This window comes from Esox lucius, chromosome 2 (genome assembly GCF_011004845.1).
Source record: "Esox lucius isolate fEsoLuc1 chromosome 2, fEsoLuc1.pri, whole genome shotgun sequence".
Lineage (NCBI taxonomy): Eukaryota > Metazoa > Chordata > Actinopteri > Esociformes > Esocidae > Esox > Esox lucius.
This window is the reverse complement of record NC_047570.1, coordinates 19,939,032-19,953,619: the sequence shown is the minus strand read 5'-3', so window position 1 is coordinate 19,953,619 and position 14,588 is coordinate 19,939,032. Positions and strand designations below refer to the sequence as shown.

The 14,588-nt window shown below is 40.1% G+C and overlaps 1 protein-coding gene across 1 annotated transcript; it reads left to right on the top strand.

Moving 5' to 3' along the window:
• Positions 1 to 295: 295 nt before the first annotated feature.
• LOC105027396 (intestinal mucin-like protein) lies at positions 296 to 14,205 on the top strand. The gene is made up of 19 exons (XM_034287333.1): positions 296 to 759; positions 842 to 1,029; positions 1,166 to 1,337; positions 2,423 to 2,670; positions 3,008 to 3,191; positions 3,507 to 3,708; positions 7,095 to 7,264; positions 7,396 to 7,465; positions 7,560 to 7,681; positions 7,872 to 7,903; positions 10,365 to 10,533; positions 11,059 to 11,163; positions 11,262 to 11,302; positions 11,477 to 11,599; positions 11,698 to 11,796; positions 11,885 to 12,013; positions 12,220 to 12,259; positions 13,581 to 13,701; positions 13,848 to 14,205. The coding sequence occupies exons 1-19, from the start codon at positions 411 to 413 to the stop codon at positions 14,059 to 14,061; spliced, it is 2,778 nt and encodes a 925-aa protein (XP_034143224.1). The 5' UTR covers positions 296 to 410; the 3' UTR covers positions 14,062 to 14,205.
• The last annotated feature ends 383 nt before the right edge of the window (positions 14,206 to 14,588 follow it).

Sequence of the window (14,588 nt, the reverse complement as noted above, 5' to 3'; positions counted from 1 at the left end):
CCACACAACCACCAAAAGTAGTTACTTCAGGTCCCACAACGACTTCCACTACTGTCATTGTTGAAACATCTACTGGAAAACCAGAATTAACAACCACAAAGGAAGAAACAACAGGGCCAATTGTCGTAACTTCCAAACCTACTACTTTAACCACTACTACGACAGGACCCACAACAACTGCCAAAGCAACTACATCTAGCATAGCTGGAACTACAACAGTTGAAGAAACAACAACTGAGATAATTCCATCTACATCCACACAACCACCAAAAGTAGTTACTTCCGGTCCCACAACAACTTCCACTACTGTCGTTGTTGAAACATCTACTGGAAAACCAGAATTAACAACCACAAAGGAAGAAACAACAGGGCCAATTGTCATAACTTCCAAACCTACTACTTTAACCACTATGATATCAGGACCCACAACAATTGCCAAAGCAACTACATCTAGCACAGCTGGAACCACAACAACTGTAGAAACCTCAACTGTGACAACTCCAGTTACCTCCACAAAGCCACCTATGTTAGTCTCCACTGGCCCTGTTACATCCTCCACAACTTCTATTATTCTAACTTCCACTTCCACACCACAGCCTTCTCCAACAAGTACAAGAACAACAGAGTATGTTGTCTTCACTGGGTCATTGAAACCAACAACTACATTGAAATCCTCACAAGCGATTATTACAACTACTTCACATGTCGTTCCCACCAGCCAGTGCGTTTGCACTGTTAATGGGACACAGTATCTACCAGGTATAGTTTTACATTTTGTTTAAAACATGAAATTTGAATTTCATTTGCTTTCATTACTGTCTGACACATTTCAACTTTTAAGGGAGTCTTGTTTATAATGTAACCGATGGTTCTGGATGGTGCTTCACTGCCTACTGCAATGCATCATGTCAAGTTGAAGTGGAATCAAAGCCTTGTCCTTCCTCTGAACCACCCACTTCATCCCCCATAATCACAATGTCAACCACTCAAACCACTCCTGATTGCACTAGCGTTCAGCCACCAAGAAAGGTAATCTTTCTATGAAATATTTCTTTGGAGTTTGAAAGTAGCCAAATGGGCATATTCGTTTTGTTATTGCATTGCTTGTATTTTTTATTTGTAAGCTTATTTTATTGATTTTCTTCTGATATCAAAACGATGGCAGAATGGAGAATCATGGCAGCTGAATAACTGTACAACAGCAGTTTGCCAGGATGGTACTGTTGTCAAAGTACCAGTGAAATGCCAGCCAGTCGAGCCACTACAGTGCGAGAATGGTTATCCACCTGTCAAGGTCTATGATTCAACTGGATGCTGCTTCACATATGAATGTGAATGTAAGTTATAACGTGCTATTTCGCTGATGAGTCAAAGCATTATGACCACTCACAGGTTGAAGCGAATAACGTTGATCATCTTCTAAAAGGGCACATGTCAAGGTCTGTGGATAGATTAGATGGTAAGTGGACAATCAGTTCTCGTAGTCAACGTGTTGGATGCAGGAGAAAAAGGTGAGATTATAGACCTGAGCAAATTTGACCTGGGCCAAATTGTTATTGCCAGACAACTAGGACAGAGCATCTCTGAAATGGCAAGGCTTGTGGGATGCTCCCAGTCAGAAGTGATGAGTACCTACTGACTGTGGCCTGAAGAGGGACTTACCACAAATTGACGACGTGTTAAGTGTCCAAGGCTGTTCTGTGAGCGAGGGCAACCAACGCTATCCCGTTTGGTCCAAACCACCAGAAGGTCGACTGTGGCACACAGCTGTGGAATTGGGCACATGGTTTACCTGGGGAAGTGATGGCACCAGGTTCAACTCTGGAAAGATGACAAGACAGTGGAGGGAGTGTGATGCTGGGTCCAGGCAGTCATATGGATGTCAATCTGACACGTGCCACCTACCTAAACATCGTTGCAAACCAGGTACACACCTTCATGGTAATGGTATTTCTTGATGGCAGTGGCCTCTTTCAGCACAATAATGCGTCCTGCCACTCTGCACACATTGTTTGGGAGTGTTTTAAGGAACACAATGAAGAGATCAAGATGTTGCCCTGGCCTCCAAATTCCCCAGGTCTCAATCCGATTAAGCATCTGTGGGATGTGCTGGACCAACAAGTCCAATCCACAGTGGCTCTACCATGCAACTTACAGGACTTAAATGATCTGCTGCTAATGTCTTGGTGACAGTTACCACAGGACACCTTTGGAGGTCTAGTGGAGTCCATGCCTTGGTCGGTTGGTACTGTTCTGGCGACATGTGGAGGACCAACACCATATTAGGGAGGTGGTCATAATGTTTTGGCTCATCCGTGTATCTTCACAAGAGTTTCTCTCAAATCTTTTTATGTCATTCATTTTAATATTCTCCGCTAATAGCTTGGATTTCTATCAACTCAAATTATTTTTAATGTTGCAGGTGTATGCACTGGATGGGGTGGATCTCACTACATTACATTTGATGGAGTACATTACAATTTCATGGACAACTGCTCATACACCTTAGTGAAAGAAATCAATTTAAAGTATAACCTAAGCATTATTGTTGATAACCACTACTGTGGAAACACTGGCAATGAATTCTGTCCTCAGTCCCTTATCATTTTTTACAAATCTTATGAAGTGATTCTTACCCAGCATAAATCTGGCAATACAACAACAAATGTGGTAACTATATAATATTTTCATGTTGATGCATGCATTATTTATAAAAAACATGATTTATTGCTTGCTTCCATTATGTACATTACCAGTCATGAGTTTTGACACATTATTGGCTGGTACTATATATAATACCAGCAAGTATGTCCAAACTTTTGACTGGTACCAAATTTTTGACATTACCAGTCAAAAGTGTAGCACGTTTTTTGACTGGTACTGTATATAATACATGCACTATATCATAACATGTTTTAATTAATATAATGTCATTGTTTGTCATCTTTCATACACTAATGCATGGTTGTAACCATCTAAATATGTTTTTTTCTATTTAAAAAAACAGGTATTTGTCAACAATGAACAAATATACCCAGCTTACACAATTGGTGACATTTCTCTGACAAGTACTAGTCTGGAGATTGTGCTGGATATTACTAATATTAATGTTCAGGTGGTCTACAAGAGGTCATCATTTAGCATCAACCTTCCCTTCTCCCTCTTTCAAAACAGTACAGAGGGCCAGTGTGGTGAGTGTTCAAGAGATTCAATATGAACTGTGCTGTTTCTTACAGTAGTCCAAATTTAGAGCACCTTATATAATAACTTTAAAACTTTTCCTCCTTATTTTACCAAGTACATTTACTGAGAACACATTCTCATTGACAGCAACAACCAAGAAACAATTATGGTTAACTACCTTGCTCAGGGAAAGCAAATTATATTTCTTAACCTCTCAGGCTCAACAATTTGAACGACCAATTTTTTTGTTAAGAGACAGATTCTGTAAACACTAGGTTTCCTCCCACTTCATTTTACCCTCTTTAATCTCTACATTTTTAAAGGTACCTGTGATAATTCCCAGAAGAATGACTGTCGCTCACCAAATGGTCAAATGGAGAGCTGCTCCATCACAGCTAGCCAGTGGCTGATTCCAAACCAGGACTGTGCCCCTCTGCCAACAACAACACCTTCCACCACCACATCAACACCAACCATATCCCCTACCCCCTGCCAACCAGCAATTTGTGAAATCATGAACAACAAGTAAGATACATGAATAAGTCTTAAATGTCTGTCATGTCTTCACCTCTCTCATTAACGGCGAGCAAGGTCAGCTACAGCTTGTGCTCAGTTTATGGGTTCTGCACTTATTTCCCAATTGTACTACCTCAGATGGAATCCGATGCTCCTCCCCAACTAATTGTCTTATAGGAATTGGAACTGATATTTGAATATTAAGCACCTGACATTCAAATATGATTGATTATATCACTGTGGCCTCTCATCAATTATTTATGAACAGGCTGATTATCTAGCTGGCAAAGTTATTACATACATAGTGACAGTGATTTAGTAGTTGGCAAATGTGAGGAAATTTCAACAAAACGGTAGCTACATTATGATGAATTGTATGTGTAGCACAAGGTATATGCATGGTAGGCAGCATCCCATTGTACAGGAAGTTTCACTGCCTTAGCTAGAAAGCTAATGTTTGTCAAATTTAATCTAGCTTTAGTGTACATTGTATGTCTTCAAAAATACTGCTCACTGAAACACAAAGCTCCTTTAGGAGATGTTAAATGGTGCAAGACCTCCTTACCAAAAATATTCTATTTGCTAATGTATTAGCCTGGATTAAATGTTTTGAGGCAGAAATGGTGCTCTCCAAAAATGTCAAGCTAAACTGGTCTTCAGGCTAATGCTCACATAAATACTTGCCTTGTACAAGTATTCAGTCCCCAGACCAATTATCTCAAATAACACTTAAATCTTATTATTCAATCCATGTGCTGTGGAAGCTCAGTTTAAACAGACAAAGAAAATGTCCCTAACAAATACACAATTAACCATTACATGCTGTCACATTTCATGAATTAAAACCTCAATGTTGAAGGATCATTGATCAGGCTGTGAATCTGAAGGAAAATGAGGACCAAAGAGCATCCTGCAAAATTTAGTGATGAAGTTATACAAATGCATAGAGGAGGGTACACAATATTGTTGGATATCTCAGGATATGTTGTATCTGTACTGTTGGATCAATTATCAGGACGTGGGAGCTGCACCACACCCCAGGTAGTGCCAAGAAAAGTCTCTCTCTCAAAACCCAGTGCTAAAACAAGAAGCACAAGCCCAAAGAATCATTAGAGTGGCTTATTGACAAAAAGGTGAATTTCCTGCAGTGATCAGTCAGTCAGTTGCTTGAGAATCCTTGGCACTATTTGAAAATGAAAGTCCACAAGCATCTTCCAGCCAAACAACATTGAGCAAATCTACCTACAACAATGGGACAAATCCCTCTGACACTGTGTGCAAAGCTGGGAGAAGGGAGTTGGATCTCACTAGCACATCAGGGACGTGACTGCACACTGACAGACCTACAAAATGTTTCGCCATGTCTGCTTAAGGATTTGATCTAATAACCTTTCAACTCATGGACCAATGCTCCTAACTGCTAGTCTTCCTGTTGCCAAGTAAAATATGTAAAGATGTGTTCCAACAGCCCAGACACTTAATTTATAGACAACATGCCTATAATTGGTTATGATTTGGTCTAATTGAAACCAGTCTGGACATGACTGGACCAAACCTGAAACAATCACAGACATGTATTTTTTGGGCCAAATCAAAGCCAGTCCAGACTGCACCCAATTTTAACCAAACATATTGTAGTTTTCTGAAACGGTGTTCTATAACAGAATCGCAAAGCTCTCCTGAGCTCAGCCTTCCGTTGCACAAATTGCTAGTCGATGCTACATAACGATATGAAATAAATGGAAGCTAGGTGAGTGGCTTTGGTTGGTGTATCATGCCCTTAATCTGGGAGAACTGGTGCCACTAACTTTGCATCCTTTTTTGCCACGTGCCACCAGAGAAAAGTAATGCTACAGTACGTAAAGCTACGTAGGTTACACTGAAGGAAATTGAGTAACACATTATTTATTTGAAAAAATAACAAGTAAGAGATTACTTAAATTAAATAACTAATGTGTTTTGTTACTCGTTACCTTTAAAAAGTAGTCTACTGTAACATGTTAGTTAGTAATGCATTAAACCAACACTGACAGTTTGTGGATGTTAAAATGAATGCCAGGGCCGAAGGACCAAATTTCAACCTGTTGCCTCCAATGTGCTTATTGTGTATTCAGAAAATAGGCGACACACTACAGGGGTGTAACGTCCCGAGGTTCATTACAAGGGGTTGGAGAAAATAACAGAAATACAACTGTTACTTTGAAGTAACTACATCACCATTAAAAATGCAGCTGAGGTCATATTAACTTGATTGCAAATTAGCAGTACATACAGTATGTGTCAGCTATAAAAAAGGTATGACAATTAGCACTTTGTTTGTTGCCTCGTGTTGCTTTGAAAACTTAAATATCAGAGTTTCAAAGTGTCCAAATAGTCCAAAAACTAAAAAATTACTTGTTGTGGCGAATAGCCTCAAAAATCATGACAGCATATGACGAACATGGACAAATTGCATAGACAGAGGAACAGATGTTGTAAGTTGATGCTCGCTGACAGATAGATGGACATTCAACAGGATAGTTGCTCTATTCCCCAAAAGCACAGCCTCGAAAAAACTGTGTATCCTGAGCTACACAAAGCTGGAATTTATGGCAGGGATGCCATTCATAAAATGCTTGTATCCATGGCCAATGCATAAAGATGTGTAGCTTTGTGTCAGGAGCATAAAATCTGGACCACTGAGCAATGGAAAAAAGTAATATGGTCTCATTAGTCATCTTTCGCTATTTACTACATCCAGAGGGGTTTACATTTAGAGAAAGTAAAAGGATGTCTTCAGCCCACAATGTCTGGTGTCAACTCTTAAATATGGTGGGGAAGCTGAAATGGTATGGGCAGCCATCTAGTGGGAGTCATTGGATTTGGTTTAGACTACAAAGATGATTTTCCTTTTTCATTTAAGTTACAACTTAATGAAAAAGCAACCATATCTCTCAGGAATTACGTTCATATGGAATTATTTTGTAAATCGCGATTAGGTTCACTATGAACAGAAATCAGAGCAATTACTCTCACTATAAACATATCCCCAGTGCTATTGGTTCTTAACTACTCGATATTATGTTTTTTACTATTTAACGTGTTGTTATTATGTTGATCGTTAATGTAATCGCTACAAAATGAAAAAAAATAATCTTTATGGACTGCTGATATATTTATAGTGAACATAATTGTGTTTTTCTAAATTATTACATATGCACGTAATACCTGCGATGATGCTAGTAATAAAGACACGGAAAGAGAGAAAGTTCAGTCAAGAGCTCTAGCTAGACTCTTTCTGTTAGTGAAAAGGTGCATAATTTCACAGACCTTAAATGTGCTGTTCTTACATCTTAAATCAAAGGTTGCACTTGATGCGTCTCTTTAAATAACTCTGTTTTAATCTTCTGTTCAAGGGTCTTTGAGGCATGCCATAAAGCAGTATCTCCTGATGGCTTTGTTCAGGCCTGTAGAGAAGATGTCTGCAATGCTAAGTCTAGTTGCTCTAGTCTGGAGGCGTATGCATCTGAATGTGCAAAAAGAGGGATCTGTATTGACTGGAGAAACTCCACTAGTGGAGAATGTGGTAAGCTATGAATCCAGGCATGGATGTCATACCATTCGTTGACTAATGTGTAATATTATTTTGTATTATAGGGAGATAAATATATTTGTTAATTTGCTGATGTTTAACTGCAACCTCTTTTTGTCCTGCAGTGCATCAATGCTCAGAAACTAAGGTGTACATGCCATGTGGCCCAGCAGTTGAACCAACATGTAATGCTAGGTAAGCTTTAGCATGATACCTTATGAAATGCATTCTTTGATGTGCAATTTTTATTTTTTAAATGCACCTAATCTCAAAACTCTTTCATATGCAGATATAATGACAAGTACTTGAACAATCAAACCCAAAGCACCAATAAGACACAGGAGGGATGCTTCTGTCCACATGGCACCATATTGTTCAGCACTTACTCTGATACTTGTGTGGTCGTCTGTGGTAAGAATGAGCTATGGATCACTTTGCAGGCATTAGAATCAGAAGCTATCAACATGTTTCTGTAGTTTAAAACCTTCAATGAAGGATAATACAAATGTTACTGGTTTAATTTGTAATGGATATGTTAACAAAATGCATAACCATAACCATTGTAAGATTAAATCATTAAACACACTGTTTTTTTCTTTAGGCTGTACTGGACCAGATGGCAAACCCAAAATGGTACATTTCATCCAGATATTCGGTGTCACAGAGACAAGTGATGAGATCCATGTCACTTGAGTCCATACTTTCAAATCATATTTGTCTTAGGGTTTGGGTTGAATTTTGAATCTCAAATTTAAAAGATGGTTCATAGAAACTACCATGATTAACTCCAGATTATTGTCTGTGGCAAGCGAAAGCAGAAGTCTTCAGGTAGAGATGTATAGATTAGCCACAAGGCCAGATGTATAATGGGCAGGGACAGTTAGGAGTTGTCAGCACAGGTCTTCCTGAGTCATGGTCCTAGGGCTCAGGTACTCCTTAGATTCAACAGGACACTGGTGAAATGAAAGGGAGCATACCTAAGATCCAACAGGATACTAGATAACACAGGATAAACTACACCAGACAAAAAGCCTGTAATGCACCCTCTTAGGGACCACATGGGGGGACATGAGTGAGAGAGTCACTCAGCCAACCTAACAGCAATAGAGAGAGAATAGCCCAGTGGATTGAGGAGGTCCCACTGAGCAGATGGCAAGGAAAGTTGGTGAATACAGTGTCTTGCCGTTCTCCTTCACACACCTAGGCCAGACTACACCTAGGCCAGACTACACCACATGAATTTGGCAGACCGTATTTTATGACTGTACTATTAAGTACTATTAACTATTAAGGTTAACTTTTGTTTCTTGGGACCCAAAACTAGAATAACTGTGTTGTGCACATTTTTAGAGTAAAAGGCAGGATTTCAGGATGGACAGTTTTAGGGCTTTGCTATGCTTAGTCAAAATTTGCAGCTGTGTGTCGTACAGTGAGGTATTTTTTTTTGATCCCCTGCTGATTTTGTACGTTTGCCCACTAACATTGAAATTATCAGTTTATAATTTTAATGGTAGGTTTATTTGAACACTGAGAGACAGAATAACCACAACAAAAATCCAGAAAAACGCATGTCAAAAATGTTAGAAATTGATTTGCATTTTAATGAGTGAAATAAGTATTCAACCCCTCTGCAAAACATGACTTAGTACTTGGTGGCAAAACCCTTGTTAGCAATCTCAGAGGTCAGACATTTCTTGTAGTTGGCCACCCGGTTTGCACACATCTCAGGAGGGGTTTTGTCCCATTCTCTGCAAGTCATTAAGGTTTTGAGGCTGACGTTTGGCAACTCAAACCTTCAGCGCCCTCCACAGAGTTTTTATGGGATTAAGGTCTGGAGACTGGCTAGGCCATTCCAGGACCTTAATGTGCTTCTTCTTGAGCCACTCCTTTGTTGCCTTGGCCATGTGTTTTGGGTCAGTTTCATGCTGGAATACACATCCACGACCCATTTTCAATGCCCTGGCTGAGGGAAGGGGGTTCTCATCCAAGATTTGACTGTGCATGGCCCTGTCCATCGGCCTTTGATTCGGTGAAGTTGTCCTGTCCCCTTAACAGAAAAACACCTCCAAAGCATAATGTTTCCACCTTCATGTTTGACGGTGGGGATGGTGTTCTAGGGGTCATAGGCAGCATTCCTTCTCATCCAAACACAGCGAGTTGTGTTAATGCCAAAGAGCTCGATTTTGGTCTTATCTGACCACAACACTTCACCCAGTTCTCCTTTGAATCATTCAGATGTTCATTGGCAAACTTCAGACGGGCCTGTACTGTGCGTTCTTGAGCAGGGGGACCTTGCGGGCACTGCAGAATTTCAGTCCTTCACGGCGTAGTGTGTTACCAATTGTTTTCTTGGTGACAATGGTCCCAGCCGCCTTGAGATCATCGACAAGATCCTCTTGTATAGTTCTGGGCTGATTCCTCACCGTTCTCATGATCATTACAACTCCATGAGGTGAGATCTTACATGGAGCCCCAGACCAAGGGAGACTGACAGTTTTTTTGTGTTTCTTCCATTTGCGAATAATCGCACCAACTGTTGTCACCTTCTCACCAAGCTGCTTGGCGATGGTTTTGTAGACCATTCCAGCCTTGTGTAGGTCTACAATCTTGTCCCTGACATCCTTGGACAGCTCTTTGGTCTTGGCTGGGATCAAATAGTTTTTTCCCTCAATGTATATGGATCTGTGTCTCTCAGTATAGTGTGGCACCTAACATAAATCACCCTTGAGAAGCAACAAGTATATGAAAAGCTGAGACTCATACAAACACACCAGTAGTTAGAAGGCATGAAAGGTAATCTGAAAATCCCAGGAAGTAGTGTGTAGAATGCTGTGTCAATTTGATAGTTGCTGTCACAGACTCTTTTTAAATTAATTGGTATTTTTCACTTGAAGCACCACATTTTTTATTGACAAGTGTTGTCTGATATAGTGATGTAGTCCTGGTTGTTCTGAACTAAACAGTAAAAAAAATTTAAAAAAATATATATCAGGCATAAGGGCAAAGCAAACAGAGCAATGGAATTAGTGGAAATTATTTTTGTATGGTTGAGGGATTGATCATGTGACCAAACATCTCCCTGTATTTCCTGAAGCCTGGTGATGTATGGGAGAGCGGTTGCCAGAAGTGCACCTGTGACAAGGACTCCATGGGTGTTCAGTGTCAGCCAATCACTTGCCCTACACCAGCTACACCCACTTGCAATGAGACTGGATACAGGCTGGTAAACAAGACGGATGGTTGCTGCCTGCAATATGGATGTGGTGAGTGATGGAACAGTGACTACTGGAAAATAATTCAAATGTAAACTCTTTTACTCATACACTACTAGACAAAGATTATAGGAAGGCACATAGGGTCTTATGGGACTTTTTATCTATCAGATTGGATTAACAAGATGTGATCGGAATTTTTTTTTAGAATTTTGATTTTCAAATGGGAGTCTGATTCTCCAGATAGGAATAAGGATTTAGAACTATATTTAGTAATGTAGGCTTGATTATTTTTATTCAAGGAGCCTTCATATAGTTTATAGTTTCCCTCTTAAATTGTAGTGCCACAACTTGTCCAGTATATGTAGTCCTGTTTAAACATAAATAAGAAGATAATAAAAACAACAACACAAACTGTGTTCTTTGATCTTGATTATAGAGTCTATTTTTATAAATGTATTGAAATGTGATAGACATTAATCATTCAGTTATAAAAACATTATTCACCTACATTTTCCAACGGGATTATCCACTTGCTTGTATTTTAATCTAAACACACTGGTTACCTATCAACAGAGTGTGATGCAAAGCTTTGCCCCCAAGTCATGATGATCTGTCAGCCAGGGTGGGAGCCAATTACAAATACGTCAACCACAAGCTGCTGTCCAGAGTATACCTGTGGTATGTCCATTTGAATTGCATTGTGAATACTTTAGTTAGTTCAATGATTTTCTAATTTGTTAACTCTAAGACATAACCTATGTTTGGGTATTTTTCAGTTCCTAAGGGTGTCTGTGTCTACAATAACACTGAGTATAAGGTATGTATAAATAATATCAAAGCAGTAAAATAAAGGTTACACATAGCATTAGATAAACCATTTTGTATATTCTTCCCGCACATTCTACAATAGAACTGCTCCTTTTCTACTCTGACTGTCCTTTATATTTATTTTTTTATTGGCAGTTAACCTTTGTCTCTCTTTCACTTACAGCCTGGCTCTCAAGTTCCCAAAGGCACATGTGAGATGTGCAGCTGCAGCTCGACCATGGACCCTAGTACAATGCTAAACAAAATTGTCTGCACAAATATCTCTTGCAACACTACATGTTCATTGGTAATCAAGTCTCTTTGAACAAAGATACATCTGTTTAAAGCATTTATTTAAGCCTATATAGCAAAAAAATATTCAATTATGTTCTCTCCTTTTTACAGGGCTTCCAGTATCAAGCCATACCTAGCCAGTGTTGTGGAATGTGTGTACAGACAAGCTGTGTAATAACTATGCCAGATAATACCACACACCCTATTCAGGTAAAACATCAGTGTTTATGAGTATGCATGATCTGGGGGCATGATCTGAACCACCATCATAATCTTTCATAATCTCCTTGTGCAACAGGTTAATGAAACATGGTCACCATCGGATGACAAATGTGTGAAATACACATGTGAAAAAAATAGTGGCCAATATCTACCTGTGGAAAAGAAGACCATATGCCCTCCATTCCGGCCAGAGAACTGTGTCCCAGTGAGTTTCTATCCTAACAGATTTATTGCCCACCATCATGAGGACAATAAATTAACACTTCAGTTAGAAAATTGTTCTCCGCCATTCTTACACAAAGCTTTACTATAATCTGTTAGTATCATCTGTAGCACTCGCGGGTTTAGTGATACACGATGAAGGAAAGGGAGGTTAAATATTTGAATCCCATCTCCTCCTTTTCACTACAGGGCACAGAAAAAACAGACGCAAATGGATGCTGTAACACTTGTAAGTTAAATGATTGCTAATAACTAGCTAACTTCTAGTTCATGATAGCATGCCATGCCACCTAAATAAGGAAATATTGTGATCAAAAATATATACACTATATGGACAAACATATGTGGACACCCGACCATCACACCTATATGAGCTTGTTGGACATCCCATTCCAAAATCATAGGCATTAATATAAAGTTGCCCCCGCCTTTGCAGCTATAACAGCCACCACTCTTCTGGGAAGGCTTTCCACATGATTTTGGAGTGGCTCTGTGTGAATTCGTGTTCATTAAGCCAAAATAGCATTTGTGAGGTCAGGCACTGGTGTTGGATGAGAAGGCCTGGCTTGCAATCACTGATGCTATTCATCCCAAAGGTGTTCAGTGGGATTGAGGTCAGGGCTCTGTGCAGGCTCCTTGAGTTCCTCCACACCAACCTTGTCGAACAATGTCTTTATGGACCCTGCTTTGTGCACAGTGGCACAATCATGCTGGAACAGGTACCTTCCCCAAAATGTTGCCACAAAATTGGAAGCGCCCAATTGTCTCAAATGTCTTTGTATCCTGTAGCATTACGATGACCCTTCCCTTGAATTTAAGAGCCTAAACCCTGAAACACAACCCCAGACCATTAAATCTCCACCAAACATTACAGTAGGCACTATGCATTCCAATGCACAGTGTTCTCCTGGCATCCACCAGACCCAGATTCATCCATCAGACTGCCAGAAAGTGAAGCATGATTAATCACTCCAGAGAACATGTTTCATTTGGCATTGTGCATGTTGATTTGAGGCTTGCGTACAGCTACTCAGCCATGGAAACCTATTTCGTGATGCCCCCAACACACAGATCTTGTGCTGATGTTGTTTCCAGAGGCAGTTTTGAACTCTGCAGTGAGTGATGCAACAGTTGATAGGGGATTTCTACACACTATGCGCTTCAGTTCTCGGCGGCCTTGCTCAGTGATTTTGCGATGTCTACCACTTTATGGCTGGGCTGTTGTTGCTCCTAGATGCTTCCACTTCACAATTATAGCACTTACAGTTGACCAGGGCAGATCTAGGTGGGCAGAAATTTCACTAACTGATTTCTGGCAAAGGGGGCATCCTATGTACTTCAACAGTGCCACATTTAAAGTATGAACCATTGTACTGCCAAGGTTGGTGCTGGAATCGATGCACCTGTGAGCAATGGGCGTGGCTGAAAACTCAAGAATTAGTTGGAGTATCCACATACCATTGTCCATATAGTGTATTTAGGCTTTTCTGGTTTTACCTATGTCCAGGAATGGACATTTCAACAGTAGACTAACTCTTCCTTATAACCAGGCACAGAACGCAATGTCTGTGAGATGAAGAACACCACCACTAGCATTGTCATCAGTGGCTGTGCAACTGCTAAGCCTGTGGAGATCAATTCCTGCTCAGGAAACTGTGGAACCTCTTCCATGTGAGTACCAGAGATGCTGAATGCAGCCTTTCTCTGTGTCATGAAATCCCCAGTCATTGATCACCCAAAGACAGTCTAGTGTGCCTTAATGAACTAATAGCATTTTTGACACGGTTTACTTCTCTTATGATTATGTGAATGCGCAGGTACTCAGCAGTGGCGAACACCATGATGCACTATTGCTCTTGTTGCCAAGAAGCAACAACTAGCCAAAAAGAGGTGGAGCTGATCTGCTCTGATGGGTCAAAGGTTATGCATTCATATGTCCATGTTGAGTCGTGTGGGTGTCATATCACAGACTGTGATTCAGGCAGAACCACTGCAGCGGGGCTGACCAGACAGCGCAGGAGGAGACGCTAAACCTTTAGGAAAATGACACGCACACTGCTATTCTTTTAAACTTTAACTTAAATCTGTCATGTATTTCTGGATTTAGCAGCACTAAAATGTAATGGAGAATCTCTTTCCTCATTTGTAGTAATTAATAAACAACAGCAACTTCAATGGTGTGTGCTTCTGTATGTTCCTTTTACTCTGATTCTCAAATTGATTTAGCTTTTACACCACTATTCTGCAGTACAAAGGTAATAGTATGCTTTTTGGCAGTGCACTAAATGGGGAGTTTCATTCTCCCTACTCCAGCTGAAGTGGTGTACGAGGGGATGAAATCACTGAGTATTGGAGCTAAACAGGATGTTATTGATTCTACTGCCCTGTAATGCCTGTTGGAACATGTTGTGTCATTGAAAAGGTCAACAGCATATTAATAAATTAACTAGGTTTGTGGGTTTAAAAATGCAGGTTAAGTTGTTTTCAAGATCACCGGTTGAATTAAATTACTGGCTGCTGACATCGGTGATCCACATCTGTGAGTTCAATCTCTAACA